Raw genomic sequence first — 21,552 nt, forward strand, 5'->3', positions numbered from 1 at the left:
AGTGTGCAGCTCTGGGTTTGGGTGAAGGGTTGGCAAAGTCGTCATCGGGGTTATTTGAGTGTTCTGGGTTAGGTCAGTGTCTGGCTTGGCTGTTTGTCGAGAGCCTTCATGACGAGTTCATCGTCGCCTCTCGTATCTACAGGAAACAAAGTGGGTGAAGACGCTTAAGATTTCATTTTTGATTCGAATGGATAATTAACTGCAATTGGCTGGCAAGCAGTCGAGGGCGTAGCAAACTTTAGAGTTGTGATGAGCACGCACCGATGCAGTCAGGACAGCACGAGCCGTCTCTGCGAGTGATGTTGGAGCAGGTCAGCACTGGACATTGCTTACGCTGACATTTGGTCACACCATGCTGTGGGAAATAATAAAGGGACATTAGTTGGGTGTATTGTTGAGGGGTGGGGTGGGGGGGGGGACCACATATTTCGAGAAAGAGCTGCTGCTTCATTTTTCACTTTTATTAAATGAAACCCAGAGGGACTGGCCATGGTTCCAAAACAAAACACAGACACGTTATTATTTATTAAAGTGGATATGAAAATCAAAAGCAAACCTTATTGACACTGGCAGAGGCAACGCAACTACTTCCACTTTGGATATCTAAAGAATGTAAGTGCAATATTTATTTTCCGATTAGTTCGGTTTTGGTGCTCTCAAGGGAAATTTCTGCCAATTAGATTATCTCATGCACCGCAAGTCACGACTTTTGTGAAACACATAAGCCTTCTCTTCGATGACAATGCACAGGATGCAACTATGGGATGCTAGGTAGTTCCTGTGCCCTCAGGTGGTTATTGGCTATAGACGGAAAACAGGACGAACCACACGAAGGCTGCCATCTTAGCCCAAACCATTGGTACTGTTGGATGGAAGACGAAAGCAAAAGTTGTATCACAAAATGCTTTCAATACATATTTGAGTTGAATTCTTTGAGGGCAAAAAAAAAACATCCTTTAAATAAAAACATGATGAGCCTAACTTTGACACAGGTCTTACTTAGGCAAGAGCATGGACAAAACTACTGCGACACTTGAAGTGTAACTTGAAATTTGTAACTTCGCTTCAGCTTTATATTATTAACAAGCTCTCGGTCGTCAATGAAAGCCCGCCCCGCCGTTGGTTTAGCAGTATAAGGGGTGTCACGAGGGCTGGCTTTATGCCCCAAAGTGTTGAATTTCAATACGTTTGTCCATAATGGCTGGGTTCACATCACTTAGCTTTGACAATACTTACATCACACCAGCAGTTGATGCACTTCATCTCTCCCACCAAGGGCACCCATGGATGCCAGTTGTCGCTGTTGTGGTAATAGTTCTTGCCAAATTTGCAGTGTCTCGGCCCATCCGCCTGCATCATGTCGGTGTGTTCCAGGTCGCCGGGTGTCTTCTCCTCCTCCGGACATTCTTTACAGCAGTCCGACGGATTTCGTCTCACGGGATGACTGCATGTCACCGGTGGACACGTCACCTTCTCGCAGTGTACCTCGCCTGTTGAGCCCTGTGAGAGGTGACTACCATTTATGAATCCAAGTAAAAAATGACCAATGACATAAAAGCAACATGACATTGATGCATTAAAATCTGAAACAATCAACAACAAAAAAAGGATTTTTGTCGGTAAGCAAGCACGCCTTTGTGTGCCACGTGACGATGTATCCGAACGCCACTGCACAGACGACTTCATTTCGTCTTGTAAACTTGAACTCTCGTATGTCGGGATCGGCGTAAACTGAGGACCCCCTATACTAAGCATACAAGAGACATGTCTTCAGACCTGTTCCTTGGGAGCTAACACAAGTTAAATGACCCATCAAAGGCCTTGCAAAGTAAAGCCAGATGTGAGTGCTGGTGCATGTGTACCTTGCAAGTGCAGACGGCACATTTAATGTAACCAAAGGGAGGTACAAAAGGATGCCATGTCGTTCCTGGGGCATGCATTTTCTGGTCTCCCTCAAAATAACAACCTAAGAGAAAGACATTCGATTGTTACAATGATGACAGCTGGCAGGGAAATACCCAACTGATTTGCAGTCTATACTTGCAAACAGACGCACGACACAAACAAATTCCAGATGCGAGGAAGAAAAACACCCACCTTCAGGATTTTCTTCCACTTTTTCAAGAGCTTTTGTGTCCTTTGCGTCCTTCCTCTCTGGATGGCAACAAAGGAATGGGGGCATAACTCATGATTACATACCAAAAGCAGGATGCATACTACCAGTAAAGTTAGTAATACAACATTTGAATTGAATCCAACATCATCAAAACAAATACCGTCATCGGTTTAAAAAAAATAATAATAAAGTACACAAAAGGCAAATAGGTTAATTGCCATCTAGTGGAAGACTGTTACGTTGCTCTGCCTGTGACGATATGTCGCTGGCGTAGATAGATGAACAAAGACACAATATCTGGACTACAGAAATAATTTTAGTGAAATTGGAAAATTTTCCGTCGCATGCCTGATGATCTCATAAGGCACACTGGTGTAACGTCATTTAACAAGATTCTCACCATCACAGATTGGACAGCATTTATCGTCAGGCTGGATAGTTTGGGAACATGTCAACACTGGGCAGATTACGGGATCACAGATCACAGTTCGCTTCTACGGAGAGAGAAAAATGGGATTTCCCTGCAGTTAGGATCACACTTGAAAGAGAACAACCACATTTCCTTACGGTTTCAACTTTCAAACGTAAGTCTCATTAGGTTTCTTTTTAATTACCTGGCAGCTACAGGAGAAACATTTATCATAGTTGGGAGTCCAGCTGGCTCCGTGGGCGTGGTACTGGTTCTCAAAGGAGCAGGTATGAGGGTCTTTCTTCAACATTTCGGGATCTTTGACAAAAAGGTCGTCAAACTCAGCCTCATCAACGTCCCCTTTAATCCCAAACTCGCAGTTGTTGGGCGCATGGACCTGGAGAAATGACAAGATTGTAAAGAACATTGAAAGAGAGGACAGTGAGATGTTGGAACTTCTCTGTTTACTATTTATGTGGTGGACCAGTTTGATATTCAAGCAGATGGACTCAAATGTTTTTTTTGCGATCCATCCATCCATTTTCTGATCCATTACTCTCAAGGGTCACTTGTGCTGGACCCAATCCCAGCTGTCTTGGGGCGGTAGGCGGGGGGACACCCTGAACTGGTTGCCAGCCAATCATGTTTTTTTACAAGACTAAAATATCCATCCAAAAAAATGCTAATTAACATTCATTCTATTTTCTACACAAGAAAATGGGGGTATTGGGAAAAAGAAATCCCAGAAAAATATTTTTAAAGTACAGAAAAAAATTATCATCGATTACGCAAATCCATGGGTGCCGAACTGCGAGTATGCAGTGGTCGACAGTAGTTTTAAGTTGTGATATCACCATTTACCACAAGATGGCAGACATGGCTGAGTTGCCAGATTATGCATCCTCTCTTAGCTATGTCGTGTTGGGAACTGGAGTACATTTGTAAGATTAGCCGTAAAATGCTTGTCTTGTCATATAAAATAGTTCTTTTACAAGAGCACGTGTGTAGGTCGGGTCAACGTCCTGTAGCTTTGCTTGCAGTTATAAAGTGGTTAAGGTGTTATGTTTTATGTGCAGCCCGGTTTTTCTCACATTTCAATATTCTTCATCCATCAGACAGTTTTTAACTACACAGTTGGACTGTAAATGTTTGAGGAAATACCCGCCCCAAAACAACTAATCAAATTCCACATAATGCTCTGTTGAGACTTGTTCTGAATGAAAATGTGATAACTAAATAAGACAGACCACGAAACACGAATGAACTGGCCGATGTGTAACAAGGAAACTTTTCTTCACATACCCTTCCACGAATTTCTCCCCTTGGGTTCAGCTTGGTGCTGACCTGGATGAAGGCCGTTCCTTTGTCCAAGTGCTGCAGTAATTCTGCGCTGATGTCCTTCAACACTCCCTGAGCCTGGAGGAGACAAGCGATGGTTTGAAACAGACTGAGATTGTGTCCGGGTTCTGCGTTCGTGGGCCTATGGAGCCAGGACTGCAAGTCTCGACAATATTTGTGGCGATGTACCTGTGAGCCGTAGAAGCCAGTCAGCAGTCTCTTATGATTGATATTGCTGTCATCCAGCTCCCCGATCTCAGCGAGGCCGTGCAGATGGGCGTTCACGGTGAGGTCATCAGCCTTGCTGAGGCCAGCCACAACAATCTCATAATGAAGGTGACAATATTTGTCCACCGATACCCAGGCGTGGCCAGAAGCGCCGGTTCTAATTGGGGGCGACACAAAGTGGCCGGCAAGAGGGGTGGGCAACTCTAGAGGAGCAAGTAAACAATTCAATGAGTTGTCGGGATGGTTTCGTGAATGTAGAATTGCTCTAATCGTGTCGACCAATGATCCTTACCATGCCTCGGAGCCTCCAGGCCACTATAGGGCAGTGCTTTGATCTGGCCTCGTAGTTCCCCATCTTGGTTTTGACCCGTAGCCACATTGATGAAGAGTTCATTCTGCAGCAGCATGTGAATGCTTCGGGCCTCCAAGCGACTCCAGCTGCCCACTGCCCTTCCCGTGGCCTTATTGTACTCCGGCGTTAAGTCGTACAGTACAGAGCGCTTGTTTCGCCGCCGTGGTTTCAACTCGATTGTGAGGCCGATCATGTCTCCGGTAAGACCTGCAACTTGAATCTGAGAACGGGGGAACAGATTTGGAATTTATATTGAAATTGCTGATATTACTTTATTTTCTAATGAGAATCCACCAAACAAACATCATCAGTATTACTAATTTACTGTAAAAAAAAAATAAAAAAAAATGTATAAAAAGAAATAAGAAACTCAAAACCCTACAATATTCAGAAGCTCTAGCTAAGGTCGTTGAAACAACAAGCTAGCAAAATACTTTTTCCACTTGTACATGAGAAATGCGTAAAATGAAAATTAACATTGGTTCTAAATCCAAACAGATCCATACCTGATAATCCAACGTGCCGTTATCATGAAGGTTAAAGATGGCGGAGCCCGTGCCTCCTGTCTTCCCAGGAGTCAGCGCATCACCACTGGACAGCACGCTTTGGATAGCTGAACCACACACAAGTGACTTTCATCAAAACCTGCTTAACTGCACATTCTCCCCGCAGCGTAATCCTCCCTTCAGACTGCTGTCGTCTGACAGCATGCAAAATGAGACAACGATGACTGTCATATTTGCTTCTTGGTTTAGGAGGGTCAAGAGGCGTGTGCCACACTCACACTGTGTTAGCATGCACATGTCAAATGAAAAGTCAACGAGGGCACCTTTATGACCGACAACATCTGATCCTATGTGAGACCTTGCAGGTACATATGACGATAGGATATGTGGTCGCACTGTGTGGCGCATTCACAAAAACACACCCAAGGTAAAGTCTTGGTATGAGGTAACCCTCGCTGAATGCAGTAGGCTTAAAAGGATTCAGCGGGAATTAGAAGCAGAGGGGAGAGAACAGTGTATAAAAAAACGAAAAAAGGGGCAAGAAAAAAAAAAAAAAGCAGAACGAACGAGGCCGTAGATGTGCTCAGAGACTGAATGATGAAGAAGAGGAAGAAAAGAGACCAGAGGTGAGAGTGAAAAGATCGTGTCGGGTTCAAATTCTTCACACATGACATCACAGCACCAACAGTAACAACCGACGAGGACTGTCAGGTCCAGCGGACTGTGACCTTAAGGCGTGTAAGCCAACTTTCGCTGTGTGTGTGAAAAATAACATGCAAGCATGGGGAGAACATGAAAACTCCAGAGATTCTTCCTCAGAACTGTGAGGGAGAAATGCTTTGGGGAAAGGCAAAACAGCGCACATAAGATCTCCGATGCAAAGAGACGTAACCAAACATATTTTTGTGCGTTTTTTTTTTTTTTTTTTAACAATGACATGAGACATTTCCCAGAAGCGTGTCCAGTCCCAACAAGGCATACGTTCGGTTGTACTTACTGTCACAGGATTTTCTGCCAGTAATGAATCCTGAGATCTGCTGGGAACGGTGACCCTCTGTTGCCACGGCGATCTTGAGCTGCCCGCGAGAGAGCCAAAAGAGTTCTCGGCTATTCAGGTCTGTCAGCACCTCCGCAAAATCTGGATCCTGCACAGATTGGATCGGTCAAACAGAAAGTACGATGCTGATTGCACAAATAATAAAAGTCATCGAACTGAAAAATCCTCCCTCCCGTATCCAACCGCAGTCATTAAACCCAGAATGAACACATCAAATATCAACCAGCTGTTTACACCCTAAAAAAAACCAAAATTTTTTTTTTCGTTTTTTTTTTTTTTTTTTTAACAATGACATGAGACATTTCCCAGAAGCGTGTCCAGTCCCAACAAGGCATACGTTCGGTTGTACTTACTGTCACAGGATTTTCTGCCAGTAATGAATCCTGAGATCTGCTGGGAACGGTGACCCTCTGTTGCCACGGCGATCTTGAGCTGCCCGCGAGAGAGCCAAAAGAGTTCTCGGCTATTCAGGTCTGTCAGCACCTCCGCAAAATCTGGATCCTGCACAGATTGGATCGGTCAAACAGAAAGTACGATGCTGATTGCACAAATAATAAAAGTCATCGAACTGAAAAATCCTCCCTCCCGTATCCAACCGCAGTCATTAAACCCAGAATGAACACATCAAATATCAACCAGCTGTTTACACCCTAAAAAAACATCTCACAAAAATGAGCGAAGGACAGCCAAGTCAAGCAAAAGAGCGAAGGAAGAATAAAATCTCCCGCAGAGAAATTTGCTCAACCAAAAGTGCATCAAGACTACAAATGGCCATGTTCAGGGTATCCAAGGACTCGTGTAAAAACAATGCCTTCAAAATCTGGCTTGCATTGCAGTTGCATGCTGAGATGAATTCCTCGCAGAGTGACTACACTCTAGAAAGATGCACATCGCTGAGTGCACTGGAGCATAACGCTCGATGAACAACGCAGATGAACACGAGCGATGAAGAGATTTTACTTTTGTGACGGTGGGGCTTCAGCTCAGTATAAATATAACTCAGTATAAATATACGTATCTCATAAATCCATGGTGGGAGGAGCCTAAAGAAGTGAACGTGTAACGGACGCAATAAGGATGAGAGTATGGGGTGAATTACTGGTGTTCGTTCTTGCACACCCTTCACAAAGTATGAAGTCAACAACGGAGAAAAAAGAATGATGTGTGACATGTTTTCGGATGCCTTAGTCACTCTGCTTGATTCACAATGAGTCAGCTGGACTTCAAGGACATTAAAAAGAAGTCGCGGCGGCAGCTGAGCGCAAACTTTTTCACATGGTCACGCTCGCCGACAGGCCTGAAAGAGACGCGCCGGTCCTTCACGCCATTCCAGGCAGAATTAAAACCAGGCTCTCTTTTCATCGATTCTCCTCCCCTCCCTTTTGCTCTCTCCATCCATCTCAGCCCACAGACCACTAACCACTGGCATGTGTGAAAAGTGTGGATGCAGTCCATCCTCCGTCGAGCGCCTCCCTCCATCTCTCATCCCGGCCTCACATCTGTCTCCGGCGAAGCGACACTCTGTTGCACTAAAACACTTTTTCTTCTTTGTTGTTTCCTATCATTCTTCAATCCATTTTTTTTCTTTTATCATGTCTCAGATAAGTTAGCTCGGATCAGAGCGATGGTGACAACAGCGCTAGGATGTGGTAGTCAGACCACATCCATCTCTGAGGGAAAGAGGGCGTCTTACTGTATCTTGGGCTCTTTAAATACAGCAACCCCCTAATTTTAAATGTGGAATCAAAACCCTTAAACTACCCCACTTATTACATGCTACCATGGAGGTTTTCTGTCTATTCACTATTTGTTGGTTACGAGAAAGCAAAATTTTACATTTACATACCTGATACATTTTATTCACTTAAAAGCATGGACTTTTTTTTTTTTTTACAGTTTACTGTAAACAGTGCAGAAATATCAATGACGAAATCTCGGCGCAAGTGTGAGGGGAGTAGTTCGCAATGCCTTTATGAAAGCGCTCTTGCAGTTTATTTTTCATGCTGTTTATTTGTCAAAATAGTTGTCAGCTGCTTTGACAATTACTCACATGAGATGTGATATTGGCCTGGATCTCTCTCAGGACATGTTGCCTATAAAGCAGTTGCACACGAATGGGAAGCAGAAGGGGTTCTGTGGACCAAAAAAAAAAAAAAAAGACGGAGCTTACTTTTCAAACTTGTAATAGATGCAAAGACAGAATGAGTGATGAAGTGATCAACCACAACAGAAATGTCTTTTCTTTCCCCTAAAGTAAAATAAACTCGTCCCTTTATTTACTCTATACAGTATTTTCAAGTCAACCCACTTCCTCTACCTTTGTCTTTGTTTTTGATAAGGCCTTGAAGAATGAGGATGAAGTGGAGGTTGTTCTCCGTGTCACTTAGCGTCAACATGGCGATGCCTCCCATGCCTGCGTTCTCCTCCTCTGACGTCAGCGTTGAGCTGAATGTCTCTGTCCGCAATGAATAATAAACATAAACTGAGTATTTGTATTCGCTTACGGACCTTCGGAAATGTGCATACAACTCTGCCACTTTGTAAACACTGAGATTATTGAGTACAAGATAATAAACACATGCTAACCAATTCACTGGTCACTCCATTAGGGACACCTGCAGAATGTCATGGGATGCAGTGTAGCAATGTAAACTAGTTAAAAAGACATTCATTGTCTGGTGAGATTCGGGATGTAACGATTGCGGTGATATCGTGCTATTCAAATTTCCGCGATATCGTCGTCATCATCATACGCCATGTTATAATATTAACTCCTATTTTCATGGCAAACCCTCCCCCTCAAAAAACGTGCCATGCTCTGCATTGGCAAGAAGGATGGCGAAATTCAGCCTTTGTGCCCTTTGTCTAAGGGCAGTGCTTCTCAATCTTTTCTTCTTGATGTAGGTAGCCATTGTGAAATATTTTTTCAGCCAAGTACGGCCTTAACCAGCGCAAAGCATTTTGGGAAGGAAAAAAAAAGAAAAAAAAAACCCCGGAGTGCTGTGCCATCAGTGTCTGATTTATTCAACTTTGGAACTGTATTTTTAGTCATATCGGTTGAGCTATTTGGATATCTAGAAATATAACTGAAAAAACGAAAGAAAGAAGGAACTGAATTATAAATATGGTTTTGAGTACCTAAAAATAATTCAACTTAAAGTGTTCTCCTTTGGGATAATATTAAGGACTTGTTCATAAAAATAAACCATTATATGAATTTTAAATTAAAAAACGATTTGCAAAAAAGGAAAAAAAGGCAATATAGGAAATATCGACTGGATAATTAAAAAAGAAGACTGTCAAAACTGAACACTGCACTGTTGTACTGAGCTGAGTCTTTTTTTGTCTTTCGTGAGACATTTTAGTGAGACACTTGGGCTCGTGCTTCACTGAGGATCTTTGTCATTCTTGATGGCAGGGAGGCAACTGATGTGACCAAGCCCTGTTATTTTTTTTTTTGCATTTCAAATCGATTTTAAAATTTCAAGTATCCGCTGAGGTGCCTTAAAGTATCCCCCCGAGGAGTACTTGTACCTCCGTTTGAGAACCACTGATCTAGGATACTGATCAAGGCTGATTTGGGCAAATTCCCTTGTGAGAGGCTATCAAATTTGGGAAGCTGAAATTCACCCAAAAATGGCAGCATAAAACCAAAATTAAAGACTTTTGTTCTAATTCATGCTGAGATCCTTGAGTATTTTTTTTTTGCGTCCCAAAATGGCTGCTTCAAACCAAAATTGGAACATGAAAGGTCTTGTTATATTTAATGAAGGCTCCTTCTGATTTTTCCAAGAGTCCTAGAATTTTGCGTCAGTCGGTGATCACCAGATTAAGAAATACCAGTAATTAGAGATCGACAATGCGATGCATTGTGACGTCCCAGAAAAGCTCACCAGCGAACAGAGCCCTGTGTTTGATGACCTTCCCTTCCACTTCCTCCGGTCTACCGGTTGACGCACTCATGCTTATGTGCAACTGCTCATTCTGCAGCTGCCGTAGAAAAGGCTTGGCAACGTTTTTCCATACACCGCAGATCTGTCCAAAACAAAACAGAAAACAAAATGAGTAAATCTGGGACTATTCATTCTCGACGGCGCAGATTTGGATCTACGGACAAGCATTTATCCACTGACGCTCGTAGACAACACATCAAATGAGTGACTTTCCTTTCACCCCCGGGCTGCAAGAGAAGAAACGTGTGCGCGTGCCGGCGCCTCATAACTCAGAGTTCAGGGGTAATCTCCATTCTAATTAGCGCGTGTTTGTCCCCTTGCTAGGCGGTGATGTAACATGTGAAAAATCCGCTCCTTCCCAAAAGTTTTGCTCAGGCGCACTCCCTCATTCCTTCTCATTCCTTTTATGCGCTGGAGTGTTTTCTACACGGCTGTCTGGTGTTTGACACTGACATTTATCTAAAAATAATAATAGGCCAATTTCTGGGACCTGTGTTTAAGGGGCTCCTGCCTTGCGGAGCTCAGCTCGAAATGGAATGTGCCGTATGTGTATTTTGGCACGAGGTGATATGTAGCGATCGCTTTAGACATCGGGGAATATGCGGACATGCATGTCAGGCTACTACTGTTACATCCATATAACCGCTGACAAATTTATGATGATAGTTTCGGGTTTTTTTAATGCAACGCCACGTCAGACGCTCAGTTTTCCTGAGCTATTCCATTTTCTCCTTTCGAGTGAGTACTTCTTGTTTGCAGCCAAAGTGATTCATGTTTAAGGGATCTCATGAAGCCAGAGACTGCGTGTGCGTGCGCCGCTGTTTATTGCTGCGGTGCGACTTTTGGCCAAAAAAAAAAAAAAAAAGGCATGAAGTCAATGCATATATGACCAAGTGAGTTATTTTGTCTTTCAGGAAGCACATAGATATATCCATGCACACATCATGAAAACACTGCTCACAGAAGCATGGTGATTTTATTTTTCCAGATGAAATCTTACCATGTCTGACTGTCCCTTGGGGACTTTGTACTCAAAAGCAGCGGCGCCATCTGTACCCAGGAAGAGGATTTTACTGGGACGGGCCATTCTGGAATAACAATCGATTATATAAGTGAAGTGGTGGCAATCATTTACTTACGCTCTTGTTTTGCTCATTCTTAGCGACTATTTACTTTTGGTACGTGATGGAGAAGGCCAGGCTGGTTCTGGTCAAAGAGAAGCGAGCTCTGGCAACTGCGCTGGAGCTTGGCAGCCATGATTCTGTCACTCCTGTCAACAGCGCTACAAAGTCTGCAGAGAGGGTGGGTAATTTTGTCTGCAACACATGCTGGCTCAAATGTTTTTTTTCGAAATTAATATGCCATGAGTGATGTCAGTTTTTAAGTGGTTTTTTTTTTTTTGTGGGACCTGGTGGTCCATCTGTGGGTGTTCCGACTCACCAGTGCGGCTCTCCTCCGGGCCCATGTCCTCCGAGCTCAGGTAGGATCTGTCGTTATAAGATTTGTGCAGGTCGTCCTCCTTCCCTTTGCCCTTTTCATGGAAATACTCAAAGCTGTCCGGAATCGGATTAGTTCGTTTCTTGCCTTCCTCACCTGCACGTAGAAGAAGAACCAAATGCTGCGGGAATGTATCCAAATTTGCCACAACTACTACGAAAGCAAACAAATTAAGTTCAAGTCACATTTTAAGCAATTATATCGTTAATGTTATTTCTCTTCTGGGTATGGGAGCGAGTATTCTCTTTTATCAGGCAAGGCCAAACAACGTTCTCAAAGCACATCCTGCTACGTGTTCCCCAAAGTCTGGCGGACAGATGTGACAATAGTGTCAGCTGTTTGCCTTTGTTCCTGCATTTGCATTTGAGGATGAAATATGTGAACATGGGCAGCCAAAGAGGAAGCGTGGCAAGTGAGAAAGAAGAAGAGCATGAAGTGGACATCAGACACCACCTAATTTAAAAAAAAAAAAAAAAAAAATCAGTGTTGAGTTCCTGCTCTTTTGTAAAGAGGATTGAGAAGGGCAACCTTGAATCGTGACGCTAATGCACTAACTCCGCAGCAATATTTGGGTATCAAACGGGAGTTCAGAACTTTGTGAAAGATTCTCCCATCCCATTAAAAATACGCCAGAGTGTTCTGGCATCCTCCAAAATTTCAAAAGCATGCAAATTGGGTTAATTGTCGACTCTAAATTGTCATGAGATGTGAATGTGAACGTGTGGTTGTTTGTCAACAGTGCCGGGAAACAAAATATTTGCTCTCTTGTCAAATTCTTACTTCTTGCTATGTTAATTTTTAAGATTATAACCCAAGATAACCCAATACAGATAACCGATACATTGGAGGGGCTGAGAAAATAAATACAGTATATGTTGAATTAAATGATGGAGGGGCTAAACTGGAGCTACACAAATTTGTGACAGTGCTATGACCTTGTAACCATTTCCATACTGGTAGAGGTCAATGAATTATTTCTCATATTTTCTTGAATTTCTTTCTATCATTGCATTCTGTTCCAGCTTTTTTGAGATTTTTTTTGACCAGCGCCATTTTGCCAGGCAGGTTCTGTTCTCTTGATTGAACGGGTCTGGTGCTAATCCAGCTCGGGTGAAATTCGTGAAATGAACGGAAAAAATGCGATTAGCCACATTCAAGTCACCATTTAACAAAGTACTTTTCCACACAGGGTCAATTAGCATTGAAGATATGCAATTTTATTAATCAAATTTTGCCCTGCGATGGGCTGGCAACTGGTTCAGGGTGTCCCCCGCCTACTGCCCGAAGTCAGCTGGGATAGGCTCCAGCACACCCCACAACCCTTATAAAGGGGATCAGAAAATTGATGGATGGATGGAAATCAAATTTTAAAACTGCATTTTATATTTACTTATCTTTGTCTAAGCTTTATAGTTGTTTGAAGATCTTAAACGTCAACGTGGGGAAATCATGCAAAACAAAATAATTTTGGAAGGGGGCAAATACTTTTTCATGGCACTGTGTATATGTCCTGCAATTGGCTGGAGGACACATCCAGGATGTTGTACTCTTGCCTAAAGAGCAAATCTCGGCTCTCTATCTTACTACCTGTAACCCGAAACTGATGGATCGTCATTTTTATTAGGGGAATTACAGTATATCACAATATAAATTCTTGCACAAACGTGATCAAATGCCAAAGCACTGACACTTTGTAAAGCTATTGTTATTTTTCCACAATATACACTAAATTTTTTTTTTTAAGAAACCGAATGGACATACTGCTTTCTCTCTTGGTGTCTGATTTGCATACACACATCATCACTTGTCAATGCTCCACAATGCACACACACTTGGCTTCTGGGTAGTGTCACACTCAAGTTCCCCCAACCTAGTAATAGTCAACACTCAGGTGCCCCAGCGAGACACACACACACACACACACACACACACACACACACGCACACACGCACACATGCACACACGCACACACGCACACACACACAATTTTTCCAGCACTTGCACAAATATACAAGCTGCCTTTGTGCCAAAGCTAAGACAAATACAAAATACACTCAACCTTTTTCGTAAACCATAACCATAACACATACGCAGTCATGACCCTATCCTGAGTTTGACAGGAGACACGCACGCACGCATGCACACACACACACACACACACACACAACAACACACCCCAACCCAACTTATTGAACATATGTGGGTACACACACACACACACACACACACACACACACACACACAGAACTCAGTGTTGTCCTCCTGATGGAGGCTGCGATGCTTTACCTTTTACTTTCCATTCCATTACCAGACACCGAAAAAACACCCAATCTACTGAATAAAAGCAGCATGTACCCCCACACAGTTTGCGTTTTTGTGTTCATGCGTGCGTCAGTGGAGCAATATTTTAATAAGATGGAATTGAATATGCGCAGCTGTGTGTCGGCAAGCCCGGCAACACCGTGAGGCTAAATGGATTGGCGGTGTGTTTACGTTAGTGAAGAGATTTGGGCCAGGCTTTGTCCAATCAAATTGGACAATCAATTAATCTCCTTACGCCGCCCAATTGATGATCCATTCTTGTGAAACTGCCATTCCACATATGGAGGTGAGCATGAACGTATATTGCACAGGTGTCAAAGTCAAGGCCCGGGGGCCAGATCTGGCCCCGCCACATCATTTTATGTGGCCCGCGAGAGCAAATCAAGCATGTCAAGTTCCATGATGCTTGCTAAAGTCTGAACCAAAATTTCAAATTGTCATATGTAATCCATAATAACAGTCATTATTTTTGACTTCTGATTTTAAAACTAGTTATCCATCAATTTGTTGTGCGCTGTGTATGTAATATGTGGCGGTGATTAAACATTTATATGGTTTCCCAAAATTCATAACGGCCCTCGAAGGGAAACTGTAACTATAATGTGGCTCGCAACAAAAATGATTTTGACACCCCTGGTATACTGTATATACATAGACGCATGTCCTGTATAATTTTACAATTCAATGAATATTGGTCGACACTTTTAAACAAGTTCTTTCAATTGAAGACTATCCTTTTTTCTTCGAAAAAAATACATTTTCAATGATAACACCTGCCTCCAATTCAAATACAGTATTTATATCAGAAAAATCATGTTTTTCTAAAATGAAATTGACATAAAATGTAATAATAACAATAATAATAATAATAATATCAATAACAATAATAATAATAATAATAATAATAATAGTAATAATAATGAGCGGCACAGTGGTTGACTGATTAGCATGTCTGCCTCACAGTGCAAAGCTACAGGGTTCAATTCCCCGGCCTTCCTATGTGGAGTTTGCATCCCCCCCCCGTGCCTGGGTGGGTTTTCTCAGTCTCCTCCCACATTGCAAAAACATGCACAGTAGGTTAATTGATTACTCTAAATTTTCCTTAGGTGTGACTGCGAGTGTGAATGGTTGTTCGTCTACTGTATGTGTGCCCTACGATTGGCTGGCAACCAGTTCAGGTTGTACCCTGTCTTTTGCTCGAAGATGGCTGGGATAGGCTCCAGCTCACCCGCGACCCTTGTAAGCATAAGCGGTTGTGTTAATGGATGGATGAGTAAATAAATGAATAATAATAATAATTCTCTAGTCTTGAGCCGAGAAAAGAAAATGTAGACAGATTTTAACAGACATGTAGATTACCTTTTGGACAGGTTTTGCAGCAGTGTCCTGGCAACAAGATGGGATCATCACAGTCTGGATCAGGACAGTCCTGCTTTATGTTCTTGCAGTTGACTTTCCCAAATACCTTTCCACGGCGAGTCTTTTGCTGCATGAGATCAGTGGAAATGATTACAAAATGGCGTGATAAGGGAAAGAAAGCATGTAGTTTGCATTGAAAACTTACAGGGTCACAGTGGCACTGGACACAATGCATGACACCAAAGGGGTCCCCCAAATCTGGGTGCCATGAGTCCTCTAGCGAATAGAACCGACCCCCAAATGAGCATCCTGGAGAAGAAATGTTGAAGAGTACATTCTTGACTCGGTAGAACCTTACAACATAAACAATTTGGCATGACTTCACCACTAACTGGTGGTTTCGAGCAAGAAATGTGTGACACAAAGAAAGTATCCAATTTGCAGTGAACCAGCAACATCCTGCACAGCTCAATGCCCTGGCATGTTGGAGAGGAATTGAAACGCCCAGAATGCTTCACAGATTTTGGTTCCATGCATGGGAGCCATTCAACTTTCCACAGGGCGATTACCAGAGGCTCCCTGGCGTATTATACGACATGTTCCAGATTATTCCTTTTAAAGAGAATTATTTATATCCAACGTAGTGCATAAAAGCTGATGATGAGATTTAAATTTTATTTGCCAATTAAGGGCAAATGAAAGGAGAACTGCAGTTACAAACTAGTCGAAATAGAGCACATCCTGTTTCGACTCACTGCTAGTGTCTTTTATTATTGCTATGGTAACATCTTGATTTAGTTTTGTGCATGTTGAGAATAAACAGATTTCCATTGTCCCCGATTAAAATGATTGCACTCCTTCAACTAGTCCAAACTGTGGGCCACTTCAGCTTGAAATGAATCATCTGCAAGGAGCACATGCTTGTCATGGAAAGTCGATTGATTAGATTTTCCATTGCTGAATTACACATCGAGGTGCTCTGCCGGCTCGTTTACTGCCTCGTAAAAAGCTGCAAGAGGCTTTGAACGCGCGGGGATTTTACACATGCATCAAAAAGGTGGTTATGACTCACATGTATGCCTTTACGTTACGCATGAAGCAACGCAGGAGAGGCTTAAACCACAACGACACTTAGATATCGATAAATACTTTGTCCAAAGAAAACTTGTCGCCATGATAATTCATATATTTCTCGAATGAGTTGTAATAGAGCTCTTTACCTGACAGGCCTTTAGAAGGCAGAGGTTCTCTCTCAGACTGGATAGGCAGCGAGTGAGACTTGAGGCGCGAGGCGGTTTCCACGCACGCACAAACGCAACTGAGCACGCACAACACCGCGCGGAGCACACGTGGAACCAGCATCGCCGCGATCCGTTTGCTGGTTTCTGCCTGCGAGATTCTTCACCACCCAAAAAAAAAAAAAAGAAAAAAAAAAGAATTGCAATCCCTGCAATTGTTTTGCAATCGCAGATTATAAGACAACTTTATGGCCCAGCAGTGTTCTTCTTTGAGCAACAAGTGACAAGTTCAGTGCAGTGTGGACCACAATCCTCCGAAGTGCCGTCCCTCTCACTTTTATAGCCTGCTTCCCTGACAGTTTGAAACAGCCACCGGCTGGGAAGGGTGGGGGGGATAATAGGTGGGATGGGTGATGGGGGTGGGTCAAGGCTGGATTACCAATTGGAGCCCCCCACCACACCCCCATCCCACCACCACCACCGCCACTAGGGGCCCCTAGAAGACTAAACTTCTTCCATGAATGTCGTGCCGTCATTCTTTGCGAATTACATATAAATATCGACAATTTTAACATTCTTCCAATCCTCCCTGCACAGTTCCTCGTTCGTTGTATTATGAGTTTCAAATCCTACTCTGAACGTTTTCTTGATCCATATATTGTCAGGTTACAATCGAAACAAACTTGCTTTCTGATCTCCTCTTTAAATACTGTACATTGAAGTTAGTTGTCCTTTATTTTCTTTTTAGTTCGGTCTTACGTCAAATGACTCTCCAGTGCATAAATAAAGAAACAATGCGACAGAAATAGCGTAGGATCATGATCGAGCTTGTACTTTATTGTGAAAAATGCATGTGCGTTTTTAGTTGGCTGAACCTTTCAGCTCCCCTAACTGCTCAGACCTAAGTGACTTAACAGAAACGAATGAAAATATTTGGAACAGCTAAAGACAACGCTATTCAATTTGTACTGGCTCTCTGTGCACAACTTTTTCCTTTCTATTGTTTCTTTTGGCTTACCCGAGAGCTCAAACCTGGACACTTCCACTTAAAATCCCATGCGCTGTGATGTCATTAAATTGAATGAGCGCAAATGCCAAAAGCTATTTAAAGTGGAATTTATCTGCAGGGCATTTTAGACACGGAAATTAATTGGCATCAACCCCGAAATTATCATTTCAAATCAATTATATAACCCATTTGTGGCACAAAAAAAAACGTGAGCGATCACATAAACACACATTTAACTAAAATCAATAAACGACTTGTCTGGGAGAAGTGAATGCATTAACTGCCATATATTAAAATCCCATACTCCCACCGTTCACATCAGGGAATGTGGGAAATATTTCCACAAGCAACACTCGCCTCGAGTGTCTATATGCTCACCGCCGCGTAAACGTGTCACATCCAATCGGTTTTGGTGTGCCAAAAGCGCCGAGCGAGGTGTGAGCGCAAGGTGTTATTTTAATGCATATGTCACAGAACGTCTCCTGCGGGAGCCACTTCCCACAAGGTGCGGGGATTCACGCTGAAACCCCCCCCCCAACAATGAGAGTCGATGATGGCCTGTTTACACTTCATCATCGAGTGCTAAGCGAAGCTTTTCTCCTTGCACTGCCTGCACACAGTCATTCATTAGGGTAGACGGCATTCGAAATTGTCCATTGGAGAGTTCACAGAAACGCAGGCAATTGGCAGCGCTGGGACAATTTTGTGTATTGGACTCAATCCAGTTCATGTTTTCAAATTACGTTTAACATATGGAGGAAGGTTAACTCTTTAGTCCTCTGATTAAAATGCTTACTTACTCATTCTATTGTCATAGCAAACAGTACGATATGCTGTAATATGTCATTTTTACTTGAGAAAGCAACACTGGCAAACGATTTTTACTATTTCTTTTTTTAATCAGAGCTGCAATTAAGTTTTGTAGAGTCATGTTTTTCCCCAATTCCGAATCTGCCGTCGTTTTTTCTCAAGCACATCAGGTTTTCATAAGAACACTAATAATAATCTCACAACGATAAAAGAATATGTAATACAGTCATATATCTAATCATATTTATGAATAAATGGTTACGTTCAACAACAGGTGTATTTTTTTTCCTGAAACGTCATAGCTATAAAATATAACACAACGCATTGGAACAACAAATCTGTGTTGCGTTTAAGGTCACAGTTAAAAAAAAAATGATGGGATTAAAAAGTAAAGTTTTTTTTTAACTCAGCGTCATATTTAGGCACACATAAAGTGATTTCTGATTAAAATAAGTTATTGATGGTGTAATGTATTGGTGAAAAGTTGATGTTTGATTTTTACTTTGTTTCTTCCTTTCCCTCTCTCTCTTTCGCTCTCTCTCTTCCCCACTTTCAATCCATCCGTCATCTATCTATCTATCTATCTATCTATCTATCTATCTATCTATCTGTCTGTCTGTCTGTCTGTCTGTCTGTCTGTCTGTCTGTCTGTCTGTCTGTCTGTCTGTCTGTCTAAAAATGAAGCATTCCTCTCCAGAAACATGGAGCAGCAGTAAGAGATTTCCAGGCGGAAATGCGTGGCCATTAAAAGAACGTTATCTTGCGCGTGAGCGTGAGGGCATGGGCGGTTACACATCCATAATGGTGCGTAATGGTTGCATCGGATGGATACACACTCTCAATCACGGCGCTGTGTATTTGCCGGTGTCTGACAGACGCTTTCGGAGCCATTAATACGGATTGTTTAACGATATCACCCCCTTCACAATTAACTTCTCCTCCCCCCAAACTGCTCTGCCTGACAACGCAGCGCCCACTTGGGACCGCATGCTGTTTGCTGTTCGGTCTTGGAGGCGTGAATATTAAACCCATGAGTTATAATAGCCTGGCAGATGTGCGAACACCTACCCCCATCACCCAAATCCTGCTCTCCATCTCACCACCTGTCCCCTATCCCATGATAGCTGCATAACTTAGTGTAATGTTTGTCTTAAAAATAATGCAGATGTGTCGGTGGGATATTTAGAAGTAAAGGAAAAAAATGCTGTTTAATCGACGAATGCCTAATTTAAGGCACTGAAGAGACTGGCGCACGTTTGCCTGAAATCCTTTCTGACTCAGGTTTGGATAAGATCGCTGCGTAATGTCGGGTGTCCCGTTTTTAATACTAGATAAAAGCCATTAAAATAAATTGTTTCCCCACAACAGGAGCCGCAGTTGTTAATCTAACCACATCGTTGCATATCAGTAAAAGCAAGATGTGGCAGGGAACAAAATGACGCAGCAACCAAACAAGAGGCTCATGTTGCTTTCCAGCCACTGTTATGCTGATGTCAATCATGATGGTAATAAGAGGCGTACCGCTCACTTGTAAAGCTAATTTTTGCACTGCTTCTGCGGCGGAAAGAAGCGGAAGGGCCTTTCCTCTCAATATGCAAATTGTAGAAGTCTTGCAGAGGCGATGTTTATTCATACAAATGGCATCAATTTACAGACAGTCCAAAATTCGACGACAGAAACAGGACTTTTGTTTCTTCCGTATAAACCCCGCCCCCTCCCTCGTCTGAATTATTCAACTTCCTTTGTAAATAATCTGCATTTGTATATTTGCAAACTTTGCTAACCTTCAATAATTGTTTGTATATTAATCGTGCAAAGATATAGTTAAACTGTTATTATTTCGCTGGTTCATTGTAATCTGGAGTAAATTTGTAACTGTTGCAAATACATATCAATCTCAATGATTTAAAAAACGGCCTACTTCATGGTGGTGGTGGAATATGAATGCAATGCTAAGAATTAGTTTTTTCAAGTCATAATTGTTTTCATAGTTAAAAAACAGGTCCGTGGAATGGAATATGAAATTCACAAATAAGAGGTCTTGCGATAACGAGACAAACACAAGGATGCTTCTTTCAGATCCACAAATTCAAAATGAAAGTTATGACTGGTCGCTTACAGAGATACAAGAAAACAGACTTTCATGTGTCTTTTATCACAGCTTTATTAGTTTAATAGTTTTTTTCCATTGGTGTCGACATGTTGTATTGTCGGTTTGAATTGATTTATTTATCGACTTGACTCGTGTTAACACTACTCATGAATGAAAAAAATAAGACCTACTGTATATTTGAATCCTTATTCAAGCTCCACAGATAAATAGAAACGGTAGTGTACATAAAGTTGAATTCGAGTTTTAAAATGAATGGGCTTATGAATTTGATACCTATTCAGAATTAACAGCTGACCTTTGAAGTTGTAGCGTGTATGCCACCAACTGCTGACCTCTTTGCCCCCTCCGGGCCCTGGAAAACACACAGTGCGTCAGGTTAGTCTCATTTCTGTTTACGCAAGTGAAATTGCTTCCACACACTTTTGTGCACATTTCCGAAAGCCGATAGAAGTGCACTTAACCAAAAGCGGTCACGGCACACGCACATTTTAGTAGGCTGAGCATGAAACATCAACGCACAGTCATTGCTGATGAATGCTGGTCGTGGCGACAGTCTAATAAGAGCCTTTTTGACTCACCGGCCATTATCCAGTCTGCTGGTGTGTGTGTGCAAACTGAATGATGTGTAGTTGACAACTGGCCAAAATCAACCTCTTATTTTTCAGCACTAACGTTTGATTTAAACCAAACATTTGTTCATCGTATTATAACACTGTAATTTAATTCGAATAGAAAAAAAACATAGCCACTAAAAACAATAAGATGATATGAGGCTCTAGAGAGTTGACATCAGTGAATCTAAAAGTGACTGCATAGAGACTGAATAAGTAAAGTTCCCAAGTGAAAATATACAGTGCAGTAAATTGGGGCCTCTGAGCTTATTCGCTTGAATCTTTATTAGAATCATTAAAATCCTACCAGCTAAATACGGTATTATTTGGACAACATATTTTTTAAAACAAAATGATGACTATATAGTATATAGGAGTATCTCACAAAAGTGAGGACACCCCTGACATTTTTGTTGCATTATATTTTGTGGGCTAAGAAATGGGACTTTGCTGCAAAGTAGCCAATGTTGTCGAACAAAATAAATTCCCTGTCCGCTCAAATTAACTCAATAGCCACTAATGTCTAAACCAGTACACCTCAAAGTGGGCGCCCCGGTGGTCCAGTGGTTAGCGCGTCAACCTCACAGTGCAGAGGTCGTGGGTTCGATCCCGCCTCCGGCCTTCCTGCGTGGAG

The 21,552-nt window shown here is 42.3% G+C and overlaps 1 protein-coding gene across 2 annotated transcripts; it reads right to left on the reverse strand.

Annotated features, from left to right (window-relative positions):
• Positions 1 to 6: 6 nt before the first annotated feature.
• Positions 7 to 16,733, reverse strand: chrd (chordin). 2 transcript variants are annotated; one of them, XM_019861663.1, is made up of 21 exons: positions 16,358 to 16,733; positions 15,343 to 15,446; positions 15,138 to 15,264; positions 11,400 to 11,552; positions 11,133 to 11,250; positions 10,960 to 11,047; positions 9,900 to 10,041; positions 8,324 to 8,461; positions 8,057 to 8,139; positions 6,360 to 6,507; positions 4,950 to 5,056; positions 4,384 to 4,663; positions 4,053 to 4,294; positions 3,828 to 3,941; positions 2,731 to 2,922; positions 2,517 to 2,610; positions 2,098 to 2,154; positions 1,863 to 1,966; positions 1,237 to 1,500; positions 262 to 355; positions 7 to 136 (listed from the first exon to the last, which is right to left on the reverse strand). In XM_019861663.1, the coding sequence occupies exons 1-21, from the start codon at positions 16,497 to 16,499 to the stop codon at positions 69 to 71; spliced, it is 2,859 nt and encodes a 952-aa protein (XP_019717222.1). In that variant the 5' UTR covers positions 16,500 to 16,733; the 3' UTR covers positions 7 to 68. The 2 variants fall into 2 exon arrangements, with proteins under 2 accessions (XP_019717222.1, XP_019717221.1); XM_019861662.1 differs by having other exon boundaries at positions 8,315 to 8,461.
• Positions 16,734 to 21,552: the final 4,819 nt, after the last annotated feature.

The sequence above is a fragment of the Hippocampus comes genome, unplaced genomic scaffold (genome assembly GCF_001891065.2).
Source record: "Hippocampus comes isolate QL1 unplaced genomic scaffold, H_comes_QL1_v1.1 scaffold122, whole genome shotgun sequence".
NCBI lineage: Eukaryota > Metazoa > Chordata > Actinopteri > Syngnathiformes > Syngnathidae > Hippocampus > Hippocampus comes.